This window comes from Desmodus rotundus, chromosome 11 (assembly GCF_022682495.2).
Source record: "Desmodus rotundus isolate HL8 chromosome 11, HLdesRot8A.1, whole genome shotgun sequence".
NCBI lineage: Eukaryota > Metazoa > Chordata > Mammalia > Chiroptera > Phyllostomidae > Desmodus > Desmodus rotundus.
In genome coordinates, this window is record NC_071397.1 from 51,958,140 (window position 1) to 51,978,677 (window position 20,538).

At 40.8% G+C, this 20,538-nt stretch overlaps 1 protein-coding gene across 7 annotated transcripts in view; it reads left to right on the forward strand.

Moving 5' to 3' along the window:
* The window catches only part of KLHL32 (kelch like family member 32), a 196,768-nt gene that overhangs the window by 108,964 nt on the left and 67,266 nt on the right, over window positions 1–20,538 (forward strand). The window contains exon 1 of one of the 7 annotated variants that reach the window (XM_045188617.3): window positions 3,980–4,133. The exons of the other annotated variants lie outside the window; for them this stretch is intronic. Within the exon in view, the coding sequence (XP_045044552.1) occupies window positions 4,131–4,133 (3 nt within the window). The 5' untranslated portion in view covers window positions 3,980–4,130. Of the gene's footprint in view, window positions 1–3,979; window positions 4,134–20,538 lie in introns of those variants that run through there. 7 annotated transcript variants of the gene reach the window in all.

Consider the following 20,538-nt stretch of genomic DNA (forward strand, 5'->3'; position numbering starts at 1 on the left):
ATCATCCCAAGGTAAGGGATTTGCAAACAACTCCTTAAGTTTGTGTCCTTTCTGACCCCTTTGCACTGGAATTTCATAGGCTTCTTCTATGCAAACTGTCCTTCTAGTGTATTATTAATCAGCATGACCTATTGGACTTTTATTTGCTCTCTGATATCCGGTCCCATAGTGTTAGGAGACAGTGTTAGGCTCCTTCAACATCACCATATCTAGTCAGTTATCAAGTTGGGTTGATTTCTTTTCCATTTTTTAAAATCCTCAATTGAGGACATTTTTTCATTGCTTGAAGAGAGAATGTAAGAGAGAGAGAGAGAGAGAGAAACACTGAAGTGAAAGAGAAACATCAGTTGGCTGCCTTCTTGTGCCCAACCAGAGACGATGGAACACACAACCTTTGGTGTACAGGATGAGGCTCCAACCAGCCGAGCCACACCAGCCAGGACAAGTTGGCTTGATTCTACCTCCTGAATATCTGTCAGACCTCATCATTTTCTCCGTTGCTGACGTTCTTCCTTTTAGATTCTCCCCAGTGTTGGTTATAGGTTCTGATGAGTTCATAATCGCCCTCTAAGGGGTCTGCTTGTCTCTAGCCTCTGGTGCCAAACCACATTCCCCAGAGCCATCATGATCTTTCCCAGGGAAAGAAGCCATCATTTGCGAAGGGCCTGTTTGTGCTGAGTGTTTGACACAGGAATCCCCATTTTTCCTCTGCTAAGTATTCCTTAAGGCAGGTGCATTTTTTTTTTCTTAACAGATGGAAAAACTGAAATTCAGAACTAGGCTGTTGATAGGATGTTTCTCTAGAGCACAGGTGGCAAACACAAGGCCCATGGGCCGAATCTGGCCCTCCCCCTTGTTTTATCCAGCCCGGCAGCTTATTTCTACCCAACGTCAGCGCCGAGCTCTTGCTTAACTGTTAAGGAGTAGTTACACTTCCATAGTCCTGAAATTACATTCGGCCTTTGAAGGCAACCGCGAGGCTGATGTGGCCCCTGGTGAAAATGAGTTTGACGCCCTAGCCCTAGAGTCTGGAAACCTCTGCTAGCTCCCCTGGTCGCCATTTAGACCTACAACAATCTTCTAGTCTCGTCTCCAAGGCCAGGCCTGTTCCTCTCCGGCGTAATGCCTTTCCTAGCCTGCTGCGCTCTGGACCCTGAGCCTGCCTTTCATGTTGGTTCTTGTTGTTACTGGAGGAGACTAGGTAGTGGAGATCCTCAGTGACAGGCAGAGCCTTTCTGTCACCTCCTTTAGATGGTACCAGGGGGCAGGAGTGGGGGGAACCTCACACACGCACCCTCTCCTCTGCTGACGCACAGTGTGGTGAGATCAGGGGTATGGACCGCTGCACGTGGTGTTGTAGCCCCTGAAAGTAATGCGTTTGGGGACAGGCGGTGTGCTGAAAATGTCTTTTTTTGTAATTACCTTTTTAAAAAAGTTTGTACATTTCATGTCACCTCCCCCAAATAGCAAACAGTATATTCTGTTGTTTATCGAGTGTTCTTTTTGTTCACCAAATATCATCCTTTATTATGATATGCAATTTAAATATATTGATAAGAAAGGACCCATCAAGGAGACTTTCCAAACAAGACCACCAAAGTGATGAATAAACTCCTTTTATAGGCATATACTTTTAGTTAGTGTCTATTCCTAGGCAGCAGGTGGCAGTGTGAATCCACCAGAAGTCAGTGGTTAATTTAAAGCAAAAATCAGGGGGAAAAATGAAAAGAAAAATTATTTATTTTGCTACATATTAGTCTTCTGACCTAATCAGTAAAAAAGTCATTATTCACACCACACTGGGCAATATGCATTGTAATTTTTAACAAATAATAGGAAACTGTTAATGTGTTCACAGGAAATACAGTTTTGTCTTGGGCTGCTGTGGTCATTTATCACTGCACTTTGTGAAATCACTCATTTGTTCTAATTTGAATGTAAATGACTCTAAGGTTTTACAAATAAGGTGACAGACTCACATAAATGTAATTGCAGGGTTCATCTCCCTCTTTTTATATATCACTCATTAGGTTATGAATTAAATACATCATATTAAACCAGGGGCATGTCCAATGATGATATTGTAATGGCAAATTACTCTATGCTATTAGAGGTGTATTTTTTATTCATGGACATTAATTTGTCATTAAGCGGCATTAGTTTAGCACTTTCATGTGAGAGACGTGACCTGAAAGAGGAGACGTGCCGCTGGGATGTGGGAGGAGAGGGACCCAAGTGCTCTAGGTAGAGCCTTCTGTCACCGCAAGGGAAACAGAGAAGGGCTTTTTGTTGTTGTTTTGTCATTTGTTTTGTTCTCTGCTTTTGCCAGCATAAAAGGTCATTCCCCCAGATTGAAGGTGTTGCTCTGTCTACAGTGTGCATATTTGGATCATCGAGTAAAGCAAAGCCAGAAGTTTTTCTATTTATCATTCAGAAGCCAAGGACGCAAAAGGAACAGGAGGGAGGAAGTGCTTCCTGCCTTAAACCTCCCTCCTCTGTGACTGATGCGTATTAGTCATCCCTTGTCTTCATTTAGCTGTACACCGAATGGGCTGCCGTGATAATTAGTCGTGTTTCTCTCTGCGTCAAAGCTACAAAGGTTTTAAGAATGCTATTCTCCCATGTGTTCAATAGGGAGGATTTTTTGGATATTTTGGGGGGTTTTGCATAAATGGCGATTTTATTGATCTTTTACTAAGAAAACATTTTTTCCACTTTGAGAAGCACTGGATTCTTGAAGTGGCTTCACAGAAGCTGAGAGTACTGGAGTGCTGCTTGTGCATCAGTCCCCTCGTGGGTGTCACGTGGTTGGGGAACGTCTCATGAACCCAGTCATATTGCTGCGTTCTTGATGGCAGGGTCATGCCTTATACCTCTTTGTGTCTTCTCTCCCGGCCTTCACGTTGTTTGGGCTCGGTATGTGTTGGTATTTGCCACAGCCAGATACCTCACACAGGGGATGGAAACGCCAGACATTTATTTATTAAACACTTAATGCGTGGCCCTGCCAAATGCACTCTTGAACTGAGTGGCTGTGACGTGGCGGAGCCAGCACAGGCGGGTCCTGGGCACAGCCCTCTTCCGGTCTTGGCTCCCTTCTCGCTGTGTCCTCACGTGGCAGAGAACAGCCAGCTCCCAGGTGTATCTGATAAGAACACTAATCTCCTCCTGAGGGCCCACCCTCCTGACATCACCTAAGCCTAATTATCTACGGAAGATCACCTCTCCAAATACTGCTACATTATGGGTTTGAATTGGTGGGGGGCAAAGTTCAGTCCATAGCGGTCTGTATTGAGAGAATTAATGGTGTATCCACTGTGCAATGTTGTCCTACTTTTTAACATTTGAAATTTTATATTATGAGAGGAAAATTTACAGGGTGGGGCAAAAGTAGGTTTATAGTTGTTTGAATGGAAAATAATACAATAATAAATACATAATAACACAAGAATAAACTCTGTTTCCCTAAACTCACAATTGTAAACCTACTTTTGCCCACCCCCATGTTAGTAAGTCAGTCTTCCGTTAGCTTTACCCATTGAATTTATTCTTTTATGATCAGCTTAACAAATATTTATTGACTGTTGTGTATGTGACAGGCACTGTGCCGATTTTTCAGAATACAAAGAAGGATAAGACACTTCCTGCCCTTGAGCATTTTAAATTTTAGGCAAAGGGAGAAAAATGTGTAGGCAGGTAATTTCAGTAAGGTGTACTTACGATTTCATAAAGGGATACAAGGTGATATAGGAGCGCCCCACTCCGTCTGAGCGTGTGTGCATGTGGGAGGCTCCAACTCAGGAAAGGGTTCCCAGGGTGTGTGCCTGAGTTGAACTTTGAACCTCCTCGTGCTGGCCGCTGATTCAGAGCACAGGCACAGCCAGGAGGCCACTAGCCCGGCCCTGCAAGGTGTTCCCACGTTCCCAGTGCTGTACTGAGTGGTGAGAAGGCCCTCCTGCCGTTATATTAGGCCGCCTGCTTCCGAGTAATGAAGAACATGGTGATACCAGTGAATTTCACAGACAGGAGCGGAATGCCACACATTATTTGCTGTACAATTCGTTTCTTGGTCAGAAGCAGTGTTATGAGGCCTATCTGTTGATGAAAAAAGGCATTTTATAATTCCATGGATGGTGAGTTTGGCAAAAATCATTGTGGGCAGGGACAGTAAACCTCTAACCTGTCTGTTCCAAAGAGAAGATGTTTCTACCTCTCCCCTGAAGGAAATGGGATCGGCCTGCCATCAGAGGGCAGCTAGCTTCTCTGGGGTCTGGGACCATGCTGAGGACTCAGTGTTGATCTCTGCTGTTGGCCATTTGGGCACCCGGTAGTGGCTAGAGTCCCATCAGCCTTAGTGGGTGGGAGTCCTTGGTGTTGAGCCTGCACCTAACTCATTCTTGTCATCATAGCCACTCGGTTCAAGAGTCCATTTGGCAAGGCCACAGGTAGCCCACAGGTAGCTGGGGGAAGAGGCTGTCTGACATTCACAAAGTTGATTTTCTAGTCCATATCTGATGACCTTGCCCTTTGACGAGCATTTCCATGTAGCACAAATATATTCACACTCTGTCCATTGGCGAGGTCTATCCACAGGTTGCTCCCAAGACTTTCATGTCATCAGTTTTCCAAATGTTCTCCTTCCAGATCTTTGGCCACCTAGCTAAACTGATAGCCAGGACTTGTGATAACTCAACAAGTGATTTGTGATATGTTCCAAATCATTGATTTGATTCTTGGCTTCCTCCGCTCCACTGTTGGTTCCCTGTACTTTTCTTTTTTATTCCCCTTAACGCAGCTTTCATTTCTGACTGCATCTTTTTTATGCTGTTGAAGTACCCAATGAGTTCCTTGAGCATCCTTATAACCAGTGTTTTGAACTCTGCATCTGACAGATTGCTTATCTCCACTTTGTTTAGTTTTTTTTTTCTGGAGTTTTGTTGTGATTTTTGCTGTGGTTGTGCAAGGAGGAGAGCTGTGTTTACCTCTGCCTCTGTTTCAACTGCGAGTCATGCTCAGTCATTTTGAATGTGACAGCCACACAGTACACATCCTCACTCATTGGCATCTATTCCCCCACTGACTAGTACGGCGAAGTCATCATTGTTCATGCACGCGCATTCCAGTCCACTCTCCTTGGCTGCCAGGTTACAGCGATGTTGTGTAAACCATTCTCATTATATGAACAATGATTGAACTCAATTTCTTTACCCATTTATCCATGAATGAATACTTAGGTAGTTTCCATACCTTTCTGTTGTAAATAATGCTGCAGTGAACATGGGGTTGCATATATCTTTTTGATTTAGTGTTTTCTTTGCTTCAGGTAAATACCCAGAAATAGAACTGTTGGATCATATGGTAGTTTTCTTTAACTTTTGGGGAAACTCCATACTGTTTTTCATAGTAGTTATAACAATGCACATTCCAACCAACAGTGCACTATTCATTTTTTTAGTTGAAAATACTTTCTGTGAGGATTGCATTTGGCACTGAGGATGTTGCACGTTTTATAGTATTGTACTACATTATCGTTTTTAACTAATTCTACAATGACTTATAGGAGGTTATCTCTTCTAAACAATGATTATTATAATTTTGATAATAATTTTTAAATTAACAGTATTCCTAAATACATAACACAGAGTGGGTGTTCTGAGTGGAATAATTTATCATCAGGATTGAGAAGTTCTAACTCATGCTCATTTTTCTCCAACACTGAGCTATTTTTTTCCATATTAGATAAGACAAATGATTGTACCAACATATATATTTAATATGCTTCTAATCAAATACACTAACTGTGTGCTCTTCAGTAGTTCACTAGCACTGACACTCATATTTGGAGAAAGTTAAAGTACACAGTTTGGAAAATAGAGTACAAATTGTTTAATCTTTTGAAACATATTTTTATATCAGTGAAATGAGCAGAAATGTTTGAAATGTATCAGCCCTACTAAATCAGAGCCAGCTGCTAATTATTTATTTTAATCAAGAGTGTTTGCTATCTGGCATGTGTAATCCAGAGTATCTTTTTATTAAATTTAATCTTTATTGTATTTTGTTCCATTACCATTTAATACCCTTGTATGCTCTCCCCCCAGCAATCACCACACTGTTGTCCATGTGCATGAGTCCTTTTTTCTTTTTGCTCGATCCCACCACCCACTAACCTGCTAACCAGCTGTCATTTTGCTCTCTATCTATGAGTCTGTCCCCATTTTCCTTGTTAGTTCAGTTTTTTTCATTAGATTCCTTCCACATATGAGTGAAATCATATGGTATTTGTCTTTCTCTGACTGGCTTATCTCAGTTAGCATAATGTTCTCCAGGTCCATCCATATTGTCTCAAAGGATAAAATTTTTCTTTTTTATTCCATTGTAGAAATGTCCCATATTTGCCAAATATCATTAATATTAATATTTGCCCATGAAATGTATCATAAAACCTTTTAGTAGCCATTTTAGGGTCCCAGTTAATTTTTTCGTATGCCATTATGTTGGCTCTTGTCCCCTAAGCCCACACTGAGGGTTGCCGGTAAGCGACAGCCCGCAGGCATGCTGCCTAGTCAGGGAGGCCACTTGGACATTTCTCTTTGTTACTTGGATAATCTAGGATCAACTTATTTTCCTCGTTTTTGAGTTTTTAAAGAAAGGAAAGATTATCTTGAAGGAATTTTTCCATTTTAGTAACTTCTATTCTAAACTAGGAATTGTTAATTGGGCAATTTAAAAATTACCCTCAGAATACTTTTCTCAGAAATGAAATGTTTCCAATGTTTTATTAATGCTAGCTTTCAGAATCCATAAACAAAGTGAACAAATATCAATCTCACTTAATTCCATTATTAATACTTGGAAATTAAGGGGATTATATGGCAATCTGTGTATCATTTGAGATATTTATCCCCCTGCCTACCCTTTACCCGAAAATATTTCTACCCACAGTTAAATGTCTGCCTTCTTCTCTAAAGATAAAAAAAAAAACCTTTTTGTCCCTTATTCCATCAGGTACTTTCTGTCTTTCCTGTGGTTTCAATGCCTCCTCCACTGGCACCTTTTCTTCAGTTTATAAATAAGATCAGTAAGATGAGAGAAAAGTTTCTTACCTCTCATTACTGCAGCCTCCTCCTATTCACTACCAATCTGTGGTCAGTGTGCGCACTTCCTTACATTCCATTCATTCTCCAGTTCTATTGAATTCGGTTCTCTGCCTTCATTATTCCCGAAAAGCTGTTCCAACAAAGGTCACCAAGCTTCTTAAATGTCAAACACAGTGGGCCTTTTATGGTGTCTGACTGTAACCACTCTACTACATGTTGACACTGGTAGTCCACTCTTTCCTACACCTCTCTTTTCTCAACACTCTCTCCAGGTTCTCCTCCTACTTCTTCCCTGTCCTTTACAACGTCCCTGCAGGTGTGGTGGCTCCGTGCAGGTGCTCCTCTCGCCATTGCTCTCTCTCCTCCTCTGTGCAGGGTTAGTTATCCCAGTCTCCTCTCCTGAGGTCTAGGCCTCTGCAACCTGCCAGAATTTCCACTTATTCCACACCACCTCAAATTCATCTGCAGCCTGTCCGATGCACCTGATCCTCCTTACTTTTGTTAAGAAAGCATCATCTTCATACTTAGTAACCCAAACCAGTAGCCTTGGCTATTTTATACTGCACTATGGTCTCATGAATCCCACTAAGTATTATTGCTTTATGCTCTTAAATAGCTCCTAAATATGCCTTCCTCTCTTTCTCTTCATTGTGGCCGACATCATCATTCAAGTGTAGGTTGCTCTTCCTGCAGTAGCTCAGCTGTGCTTCTTGCCTGTTGTCTAATTGTATTCAATTACTTCCTGGACTAAAGAAACTTCCTGCTAAACACTGAACCTGCATTCACTCTTGCCACACTCCAGTACCCTCTCAAAGATGTTAATTGATTTTGAAAAGTTTTTTTTCCTAAATCCATGAAAAATTCTATTTAATTGATTTTAAAAATAAACTGATCATGTCATGCTCTTACTTTAAGTCATTCATCTGTCAGTGGTTCACCATAGCCTTCGGGGCACGGTTCATTCCTCGAATTTGGCACACAGATTCCATCTCTATCATGAAACTTCCTATCCCTTTAGCCTTTTATTTTCGCAGCTTACTACCCACACGCTACGCCACAGCAGTTGTGAACTCCATGCACTACTACCCTGTACATAAACGTCGTTGTACGAAGCCTCCTTTTTCACGAGTTATTCTTCCCTGGCTTTGTCATCTAATGAATTCCTGTTTAACCCTCAGGTGTTTTGCTCATAGCCCTTTCCAGAGTTGCCTGATCCATCCACCTAGTAGAAGTTAGACTTCCCTCCTTTTCATTAATTATGGGCAGTCTCATGGGGTGCTGATCACGTCATTTTGTTTGTATTGATTTAGGTATCTGTCTCCCCCTCATATAAGTTCATGTTCCAGAGTTATGTGACTGTGGGTGAGTTACTTAACCTTTTTGCCTTCACTCCTCATCTGTAAAATTCAGATATGGTATTCTATATACAATCTACTTCTTAGGGGTCCTGGGGGATTCAGTGAGATAGCAAAGTGTACTTACAAAGCATCTTAAAACATGGCATCCTATCTGCAGTAGGTGCCCTGGCCTCCAGAGCCCACAGAATGGAATGCTTCATGTGTGAGTCCCCATTATTCCCACAGTCATCTTCCTGCCCACTCTCTCGCCCTTGCTGTCCCTTATGCCTGTAAATGCCAGCACATTCACTATTTACTTTTAGTCAGCAACATAATGGCTAAGTCTGTTCCTGAAAATTTTGGAAACAATCACCGTTCTGTAAAAGCCATTTTTTTTCTCTTCCACTTCTCTTTGATTTTCTATAGAAGTGAATATATTATTTCAAAAAAGTCACAAATAAATGAACCATCACTTTCTCCCCACCTCTGAGATGTAAAAGCATCCTAATAGAATTACATTTTAATAAATAGTAAAATCAGTGCTTTTAGAAGCAACCCATTACATGGTATTGATGCTTTATTGTTGGCCCTGTCCTGCCTGCAAATGAAATGTTTTGCCCCATCCTCATATAGCAAACCCAAGAAACAAGTGGAAACATCTTTCATTTCTAGCTCTAGTGCATAGTAGTTGCTTAGAAATGCATGTTGCTTGGGTTCCTTCTCCGTGTGCCATGAGAACTTCCCGTGATAGTTGCATGGTGTCCTAAGCTCCCTGACTAGGGGTAATAAAAGCAGTGTATGTATTTAAATAAAGAAAAATATGAGTTATTTCTTACTAGGAGACTCATACATAGCTCCCTGTCACATACATACCTCCCACCAGCTGCCTTCCTTCCCTAGACTTTTCGTCTAGCGCTTTCTCACTCTGCCTACAAACATCCTTCCGAGCTGGCTGCAGACCTTTTCTCTGCTGCACATTGAGGGCATGTGCTCAGGCCCCGGAAAATGACTGCTTGTCTCTGTGTCATTAATTCAGCTCTGGGTACCCTGACCTCTGCCCCATATGTGCAGTATAGTGTTTGCCACTTCAGAGGTCTGGGTGAGGGGCTGGAGTCAAACAATTAGTTCTGCTGCGAGGATATATTTCCGCAGAGTCATTCCTTCTTCACTCAAATGTATACTCCATATTAACGGTTCTTAAACTGGGCTGTGCATGGCATCTCCTGAATGGCTGGTTCAAGCAGACTGTGAGGCCCCACCCCCAGAGTTTCTGACTCCGGAAGTCTGGGGAGGAGCCTGGTGAATCTGCGTTCTAACAAGCTCCTGATGACGCTGCTGTTGCTAGGCCGGGGACCACCCTTTGAGATCCACTGCTCTAGACACTGTTGCCACACTGCTTCACATCAATTACCTGCCTGTTAAATCATTGATAGTTAAGTTTTGAAAGTGTAGTCGTAAATTTTAACTGATCTCAGTTTATGCTAATCAAAATGTTGATGTTATGTATATCCTTCATAGCATCAAAAATGTAAAAAGCCCAAACAATACAGATTTGAAACAAAAAATAAACCCTTCCAATCCTTATTCTATGTATCATTAACGATTAAGGCAAATTGTATGGAAAACTGAGAATTATTGAAATTCTGCAGAATTGGTCTAATTTTCTGACTTTGGGTACCAGAGCTAAGGAAATATATCATAATTACTTCTATATTCTACTCTTATTTTTAAAGAATTTTACCTGATATTGCCTCTCCTAGTTCAAAAAAAGTTTATAGTTATTGAAATTTTATTTTAAAACTCTAGTTGCACAGACAATTTTCAATTAAAGAAGGAAAAGTGTACGTTAATTTCCTCGCCATCATCCATAATTTAGTGGTGATCACCTGATGTGCTGAGGCAGCTTTAGGCAGCTTTGCAATAGCATTTTGTAGCACGTGGTGACTGGGCCAGAATTATTAGTTATTGACGACGGCTGTGTCTCTGTGCTTCCTGCCTACCGGGTTTTCAGCTTACTACAGACTTTCCTGAGGAACAATATAAAATTATTCATGAGTCTTGGTTATTATGCAAACAATTGATGAAAATGTACTAGTAACCTAATTGTAGAATTCTTCTGTTATACAGCACAAATATATTTAAATAGGCCTTCAAAGACTCCAAGAATTAGAGCATGTGGAGTGTTTTTCTTGTCTGTTTTGAATTGCTGCTAATATTTTGTTTTACTTTAAGTAAATTGTATCATATGCATATTTACATCAATATATGAGTATACACTTGTATATAGTTGTCCCAGTATGCTTATATACCAATATACCTACATATCTCTAAATAAAATATCTGGTTTTACATTATTTTATCATATCACAAGTAATCTGGCCTGCATTGTCAACGAATTGCTCATTTTTTCTCCAAAAAATTGGACTTTATCCTATTAACTCTAGTATATTATGGACAAAACACACAGATCCCATGTCCATGATATACATGATTATTTTTTTCCTACATGATTTATCCCGAGGCTGTTAAAATGTTTCGGTTTTGTTTATTTGTTTCAACGTGTCGCAAAGGGCCAGCCCTCCACCCCACAGCCACGACCAAACCCCTACGCTGCCTCCTCTCCGGGAGCGCAGCCCTGTTCTGCAGCAGCAGGTTGTGTAGTCACGTAACACCTTGATTTATAACTAGGTTGTAATCCAAATAGGAAACAGGTGGAATCACAACTGGGTATAGTGCCTCGGATATTAATGGCTTGGCTCAGCAGTGGAATTTCTAAAGTCGTATACACTTTTTTTTTGCCTTAATTATGCATTCATTAAAAGCTTTTATACCCAACAGAATAAAGTAAATATTTTTGATCTCCATAGCATGCTCCCAGACTGTAGATTTGCACAGCAGGTCTTGATCATCTGAGTAAATTGTATTTCTCCAAGGAGTTTATCTTTCAAATAAGGTCATAAAGAAATGCAGCTCCTCCATCCTTAAATTTCTCGGTGTGCCTTTCTGCCGTGTGTAATATAGAGCATGGGAACCAGAGAACGTTGCAGTAACACGCATTACACTCGGTGAGGCTCCATATAATGTCTTATCTGTTCTCCTTGTTTGTCTCTTGTAAAATGTTTAAGCACAAAAGAATGAAAGATTTTTACATGACAACTATGATTTTTGCTGATATTTGTCCATATTAGACATTCAGTGTCTTTTTCCCTTCACCCAATCAGTGAATAAAATTTACAGAAATTCAAAGCTAGAGTTTAAGCACCGTTGATAGCATTTTTAAAGGGAGTAAAAACGATAGCTATTGTATGTTGAGCATCTATTATGTAAAAGGCACTTTATATATTTTTGGGAATCCTTGCCACACATCACTTTTCCCATTTTCCTAGATGAAAAAATTAGACTCAGAGGTTAACCATTTGCTGAAGCCATGCAGATGGGTCAACTTCAAATCATGTGCTTTTCCTACAACTTCAAACTAAAGACTCAGCCAGTTCCCTGTCCCCACAACTAATGACCCAGTGAAAGAGACAGGGGAAATGTACAACTGTAAACCCAAAGAAATATGTACAACCAATTGTACTTATAACTTTTCTGAGCCATAACCCCTGATACTGAATGGTAGCCTGAAAATAGCACATAGCATACGACTGTGAAAAGTTTAGCCAGTAACTCCTCCCCTCAACTCTTTGGACTGCCATAATTATCTCCAGGGTGGCTAATATTCTAAGCATGTACTTGAAAATATTTTAATTACTTTAATATTAAAATATTCAATACATTTATTTATAACTTAACAAATTATTTAAATATTAAAACACTTAAAATACTTCAAAATATTCAAATATTTTAGAGAAGCAGGAGCATCTATGTTTTTATTGTAAACTAAGAAATAAAAGAAACAAAAGTTGAATTTTTAAATGTCTGTTATTTTTTTCTTACCTACCCACTATCAGTCAAACTGATTAAGTAGCCACTTTGTGAAGGCAGAGGAAGATCTAAAGAAGTACAGATACAGTCTCTACTTTTATGTTCAGCTGGGGAGAAAAGTATGTAACCACTTGCCAGCGGTTAAATAAAAGATACAAGTAGCTGCAGCAAATAGAAGTCAGAAGAGGGAGTGAATCTTCTAGCTGCAGTGGCCTGGCTTTCTTAGGAAGTGGAATCTGATCTTGCTTGTTTCCCACCAAGAGGAGAAGAGCATTTAGAATATACACATTCCTTTTTCTTACAAGCTGTTGAATCAGTCTTTAAATGCTTCACAAACAATAACTGTTTGTGATAGGGATGCGTAGGGCCCTCCTTATGGTCTAAAGGAACACCATGGGCATTGAATGAATTTCACTTGGCAAACAACATGGGCATTTGTATACCCTGGTTATCCTTGAGTACCTAGAGAAGTAAGGTTCTTTTTCGACATTCTTGGAGCGGGGGGAAAATCCAACATGTGCAGAGCTGGAAGACCCAGGAGTCACTGTGGAGGCTAGTTCTGATGCATCTGCCACCACCATACTTTCCCAATCGAATGAAAACCCTGTGCGTAGTTAGCATCAAGAGAATGTCGCGGGCTCTGGTCAAGTCCTGGAGAGCACCTTTCTCAGGTAACTGTAGGAGATCTCTTCATTTTGCTCCACTGTGAAACCATGCCTATAAGCAAACTGTCATTTCCTTTTTCCATTTTACGTCATGGATGGACTTAGTTTAAGAATTTAAAAAACATGCTGCTTTTTAAAATTCTGTCCAAGTATTTTTCAATTACAGCCTGTGATAAAAGTGTTACAATTGACCCTGTACAAAAAGGATACAAAATGCATAAGATATAAAGCCTGTTTTTGCTAGGTTACTAGGGACATTTTTACTGGGAAGATGTGTGTGTGAATAGGTGAGTGACAGTTACCTGGTGTGTGACAGGAGCCTCGAAGGGGGAAGCAGTAGGGTTCATTCAGTCAGTGACAGAGAACCTCGTGTTTACTATGTCTGAGGTGGTGTGTGGTTCCAAAAAGCAGCCATTACAATGTTTTATTTGGCTTTGGTTAACATTGCTAAAAAGTGAAGCCTTACTGGCTTTATATGCAGAGTGGGTGTATAAGGCATTTGGGGTAGGGTTGGGTGCCATTCATGCTAGTGATAGTGCCACTGTCTGCTGACAGTCTCTCTCTGTAGTAAGCTGTTGCCCTGTGTTACTTATGGTGCCCTTTGCAGGGCAGTGTAACTGAAGGGCATCCATAATTGGAAATGAAAGATCATAATTATAAAGATGAAACACAGTATTGTTAAAATTGTCACATCTATTGAGTATTATTAACCAGAAAAAAACCTAGAATCCTGTTCAACTTTGTCATCATATGGGGGAAAATTCAGGAAATCCAAATGGCATTACTTTTATTTTGACCTTGGGAGATCTTAAACACAAGTCACAGTTTTCAATACTGATGGTGCAGGTTGGTGATACTTATCCTTGTTTCACAAGCTAGTCGTGTTCTCAGACTTACGTGAGGCCACAAGGGAAGTCGTGTTCTTAAGGCTCTGTTTCACATGGGGTATTAAATCGGAGCCTGCAGGTCAGACTTCCACACCTTGTCAGTTTAACAAGGACTCCGAGACTGAGGAAGGGTTCTTACGGGACAGATGCGGGTAGTCTCCAGTAGAGGCAGTCACAAGACATCAGATACTTCCTGTGTTCTCTGTCGTACCGATGATTACACTACAGTGCTGGATGGGCAGGGGGTTACTGACAGGCAGGCCGGGGCAGGCATGCTGTGCCTGAAACAGAGACAACGTATTAGAAATATATGTTATTGATCCTCAGCTGGTATCACCGTTGGGACGCATCTGGACTCACCTCCTGGCTGTGGCATAACTGGTAAGGCTGTGGGCTGTGTGCGGTGTGTACCTGGGCCCGAGCTATGGGCTACACGTTTTTCTCCCAGGCAGGAAACTGTTGGAATGAAAGCGAGTCTGGGTGATGTTAGCTCAGGGTAGGCTTAAATCTGCTCTAAATCATAAACTAAAGGCTTGTATGAACTTCGGTCAATTATTCATACTTGCTTAATTGAGATGTTGAGAGATGCCTGCTAATACAGTGGTCAGTCATTGCTACGGATGAGAAGCCTGCCAAGGGACATGCAGAGGCCACGCTCGTCATTCTCTTGCTGCCTCCCCTGGAGTGGGGAGGGTGTGGCCGCAGGGTTTACCCACAGGCCCTAACTGCCCTACTTCCTCCAACTCCTGTTCTCACTACCTGATAATTTGCCTCACAAATGTAATTACATTTGAATATAACCCAAACAAGATAGTGTTTGCATTCTTTTCCCTACCATTTTCAGTAGTTAATATGGGAAATGACTATTTTAATGATTTAGTTAGGGGACTAGATCACACAGAAAGACTAAATTTGGGGAATATATAAGGTTTAAGAATTAATGCACTTGGGAAACTGGTGTTTATTCCATAGTTAGTATGGGGTTGGGGATACATTTTATGGCTTTTATTCTCTTGTTTAACTTGTCATTCACACTGTAAGAAACAAATAGAAGGTAGAAAAGGAGCCAAATAGTCCTTAACCAAAAGAAAATGGGCACAATTTTAAAAGACTCCCCAAAGAAAACAATGCATGCACCATAATTCTGAATAGACACTAAATTTCAAGTGAGAATCAATGTGACAGAAAGAAAATCTTTTTAGAAAAAAAATTTTTTTCTTTTACTCAAGAGAGTTTCTTGTTGCAGACCTATAGTTTTCACTAAAAACTACTGACTCTACCCTTGTACTTGGGTTTTTAAGTCATAGAATATGAGAGGGAATGGAGACATAGAATATGAGAGAACAGAAACAATGTCATAATCAGGACAAAGTGTGAAAAGACCTTTTGATCTTAATACCCAACTGATAGAGGAAATAATTCTCTCTTGGACTGAAAAAAACTTGGATAGATTGAATTTTTTTTTCACAGTAGAGCTGTTACATTGCAATTGTTTGTCAACACTTTCCACTTGAGTCTCTAACCTATTTTCCCACTCGGAAAACTGAATGGCCACTGTCTTCTGGCATTGCCTTAGTGTGTGTGTAGGAGGGGCTGAAAGAGAAGGGGGAGCAAGGGAGGCCGCAGACGTATGAAAATAGCCGGACCTGGATGATGTGCGGAATGGGATAGGCATGTTGGAGTAGCACAGCCTGTTCTGGTCTTGCTTGGTTATAAGTAACAGAAAAAGCTCATGGTCACTCTTTCATTAAAGTATCTGCTCCCTGCTGGGTACCATCACAGTCCCCTGCACCAAGGAGCTTAGAGTTAGTAGAGGGAGACAGACTGTCATCAAAGGGTGCTGACAGTGACAAGCGCTGCGCTAGAAATCTGCAGAGGGCAGGCTGGAGGCGCAGAGGAGGACGCGGTCACTTTGACCTCAGCCAAGGGAGCTAACAAGGTGAGATGGGTTCACTCATTCAACAAGGGTGTTGAGCTCCTACCAGGTACTTGGCAGTGTTTTAAGCACTAAGGATACAATAGTGAATAAAACGGACTGGTCCTTGCTCCCATGGAACACCTTTTAGTGGGGCTAGGGGATAAACACATTATAAATACGTAGGCAAATAAATGCAGAAGATAATTAGATAGTGATGAGCGGTAAAAGCAAGTGAAGTGGAGGAATGTGCTGGAGGGTGATATGGACAGGAGGGGCATGTGCTACTTCAGACAGGACGGTCCGCCAGAGCAGTGGAAACATGATTCCTCGTTCACTGGAGTTTTGCATACGCTGCTTCCTCTGTTGGGAACATTTCTCCCTGCAACCTCAGGTCCATTTGGCTTTAAAGTGAACACTTTATTATTATTCAGGTATGGTGAAGCCAACAGACTGGGAAGACAACTGCTATTAAAAAGAGACTTCGATGCTCACAGTTCCCAAGAGGAGGAGGCATAGGGGAAGCAGTGGGTCGGTCAGGGGGTGGAAGGAGCCAGGGGAAAACATGGGCAAGAGCCTTTATTGTGGCTTCTGTGGGAAAGGCAAGACAAGGCGGGGTGATCGGGCTGATGCTTGTCTAGTTGGAATAGTTTGAGCAGGCTGTGTCTAGTTGTCCAGTACGTGGACTTGGGATGATTAGGCAAAGGAATATTGCTTTCTGGAGTGCCAGAGCCAGATACAGGAGGTGGTTCAGAGTATGGGCTCTGGATTGGTTGATGTGCGTATGCAAATTATTTCCTGCCTCTATGAATTTTTAATTGGCTAGTCTTAGAAAGGACAGTCCCTCCTCAGTCAGCGAGGCCCCTACTGCCAGAGCATCAAGAATACAGAAATTATGAACCCATCATGGGCTTTCATAGCCCTACATTCTACCCTATGTAGCCTTTACCTACGTTTCCATTTATTTATGGTATGTTTTTACTTGACATACTCTTCCAATAAACTCTACATTCCACGAGGCCTGGAACTTGCTTGTTTTCCTTTGTCATTTTATTGTCAGTGCTTGGTGTGGTCCTGGCACATGATGCAACTGTGTAGGCCATTGTACTGGTTGAAGGCAAGCCGGGGTGAATGGGATTGCTACACTGCAGGGAAAGAAGGTCACAGGGTCTGTCCAGGTCATGGGAGGTTACGCACTGATACTAAGTTTAGACTTATAACTTTAAGCAATGGGAATCTATTAATGGGTTTTAAACAGGTGATTAACATGGTCAGATTTCTGTAAAAAGAGAGGACTGAGATTTTGATCCTGGAGGCAGGAATGGTAGGTAGTTCAGATCCCTGTTGCAGGAAGTCTGGATGGGAGATGATGAGAAACAGAACATTAAATGCTGAGGAGGAAAGGCAAACAGGATTTGGTGACTGACTGGATATGGGGGGAGAAGATGGTCCACCTTTTGGGACCCTGATGTGGGTGGGGCCAGATGTGGTCATTCTCTAAGAGGGGGATATAGGAGAAGATGCAGGTTTGCAAAAAATAAGTTCAATGTTGACACGTTGCGATTGCCATGGCTGTGGACTATCCAACAGAAGAGGTCCTCTATTAGGATATCTCATCACAGTTGGGAAAACGAATTAACTTAAGAGAGAGGTTTGGGCTAAGTGAGACAGATGTGGCAGTCATTAACATGCAGTCAGTTTGTAATGCAATTGTGCAGTTTTTACACCCGCCTTTTCCATGACTTAATGGTGCAGCTTATTTAAGACTGTGCTATCTAAAAGGACCACATTATTCATTTTGACCTCCTTGCATCAGTGATGAATCAGGGTTTATGGATGCCCAACAACAACATCACTCAAACCTACTTTATGGTACTTTGCCCGCCCCATCTACTCACTACTTTTCATGCTCCCAACAGTGTGATGAGTACTTTTCATTTATTATCCCTACGATAACCCTGTGAGCTGGTTGAACTCTCTGTTTTGCAAGTGGGAAATAAGGGAGGTTCAGTGATTGACCCAAGATCATAGCCAGCGATATGTGTTAGGGCTGGTTTGAACCAGGTCTGCCTGTTCCATGGTCCTTGCTCTTCTCCACCAACCTGGGTTGCCTCCGAGTGCCAGTGGCTGCTGATGGTTTGTTCTGCCCCTGAATGCAATTATGCTTTCTCTTTGCTGAATGCAATTATGCTTTCTCTTTCTATGATAGTAAGAATTCTTTCAAAAAAGTCTAGAAGTATTTGTGTATACATATGGGTGTATACATATATATAAAATCTCTGCATGATAAAATATGAATGGTTTTTGTTTTCTTTTCCATACTTTGTATTTCCTAAATTTTATGATATGAACATTTATTACTTTCTACAACCAGAAACATAATAACACTATTTTTATAATAGCAATGATTTTTTCCCACACACATTTAAGGCATTTAATGCAGTTTAGCCATCGCTTCCCACCTCCCCCCATTACATTAATGGGGATCATTAAATGCAGCATTAGTGGTGATTACTTTGCACGCACACGGTCTTAGCCAAAAGGATGAGAAGTGACGATTTTGCTTAAAGCTCACAAAGCCCATTTGCCATAGTAGGAGGAATGTGTACTGTGGCATCATGACCTCAGCGAAGGTGGTCTTTCTTTTTCCCTCAACTCCCCACTTTATACAGTTTAACTACTGGGGTGCTAAGTATGCGTGCAAAGGGAATGGAAACCTTTGAATGTATAGAAAGCACTGGAGATTTTGGGAAATCATATTTTTGAGCAGAAGAGAGGAGAATGAAAGGGTAAAGATAGGGAGTAGACTTTTGACTGATGCTTCTCTTGTATATGAACATATGAGAGTTGGCTTTTCATTTAGGCATTGACACTTGTCCACTTAGCCTTCTTAGTTCTCCACCAAAGTGCAATGCTGTATTAAGTTGTGTTTAGGCATTATAAAAAATTATATCCTTAGAAAATAAAAGCATTTCAGGACTGTGGAAGCGGACGTTAAACAATTACCTTAAAAAAAAACACAACAGAAAAGCACAATTTTTAAATTAAATTTATTGGGGTGACATTGGTTAATAAAATTATATAGGTTTCAATTATATAGTGTACAATTCTATGATGCATCATCTGTGTATTGTATTGTGTGCCCACCACCCAAAGTCTTCTGTCACCATGTATTTGACCCCACTTTCTCTTTACCACCCCCTATCCGGCTTCCCTCTGGTGACCACCATACTGTTGTCTATGCGTTTATGTTTATTTTTCCTGTTTGTTCATTTGTTGCTTTCAGTTTTATATCCCACACTCGAGTGAAATCATATGGTTCTTAGCTTTTTCTGACTGACTTATTTCACTTAGTGTAATGTTCTCAAGGTCCACCCATGTTGTTCCAAGTGACAGTGTGTCGTCTTATCTTCTGGCTGAGTGGTGCACTATTGGATACATGTACCGCACCTTCTCTATCCAGTCCTCTACTGAAGGACACTTTGGTTGTCCCCATGTCTTGGCCAACATGAATAATGCTGCAAGGAACATAGAAGTGCCTATGTCTTTGTGAATAAATGTTTTCAAGTTTTGGGGGTAGATACCCAGAAGGATTACTGGGTCTTATGGTAACTCTATTTTTAATTTTTTGAGGAACCTTCATATTGCTTTCCATATTGGCTGTACCAGTTCACCTTCCTACCAGCTGTGAATGAGGGTTCCTTTCTCTCCACAACCTCTCTAAAACTTGTTGATAATAGCCATTCTAACAGATGTGAGGTGATGTCTCAGTTTAGTTTTGATTTGCATTTCCCTAATAGCTAGGAAAGTTGAACATCTTTTCATGTATCTGTTGGCTATTTGTGTGCCTCCTTGGGAAAAGTGTTGTTCAGGTCCTCTTCCCATTCTTTAAATCGGATTGTTTGTTTGGTGTTAGGTTGTATGAGTTCTTCATATATTTTTGATATTAGCCCCTTGTCACAGCTGTTGTTTGCAAATGTCGTCTCCCATTTGGGTAGTTGCCTTTGTGTTCTGGTGTTGGTTTCTTTTGCTGTGCAAAAGCTTTTTAGTTTGATACAGTCCCATTTATTTATTTTTGCTTTTACTTCCCTTGCCTTTGGGGTCCAATTCCTAAAATGTTCTCTGCAAGGTCTATAAGTTTAGTACTTGAACTTATGGACCTTGTAATTTATTGTTTCAGATTTTATATTTAGATCTTTGAACCATTTTGAATTAGTTTTTGTACATGGGGACTATACTATAATTGAGTTTCATTCTCTTGCATGTGGCTTTCTAATATTCCCAGCATCATTTATTGAAGAGATTTTCTTTTCTCAATTCTGTGTTTTTGGCTTTTTTGTGAAAAATTTTTTTTGCCCATATATGTGTGGTTTCATTTCTGGGCTCTCAATTCTGTTCAATTGGTCTGCATGTCTGGTTTTCTCCCCATACTGTGCTGTTTTGATTATCGTTGCTCTGTAGTATAATTTGAAGTCAGGCAGTGATACTTCTGGCTTCGTGCTTTTTTTCTCAGGACTGCTTTGGCTAGTTGCAGTCTTTTGTGGTTCCATACAGATCTGATGATTTTTTTGTTCTATTTCTTTAAAAAATGACACTGAAATTTTGATGGGGCTTGCATTAAATCTATATATTGCTTTCAGTAATATGACCATTTTAACTACGTTGATTCTTTCAATCTATGAACATGGAATATCTTTCCATTTCATT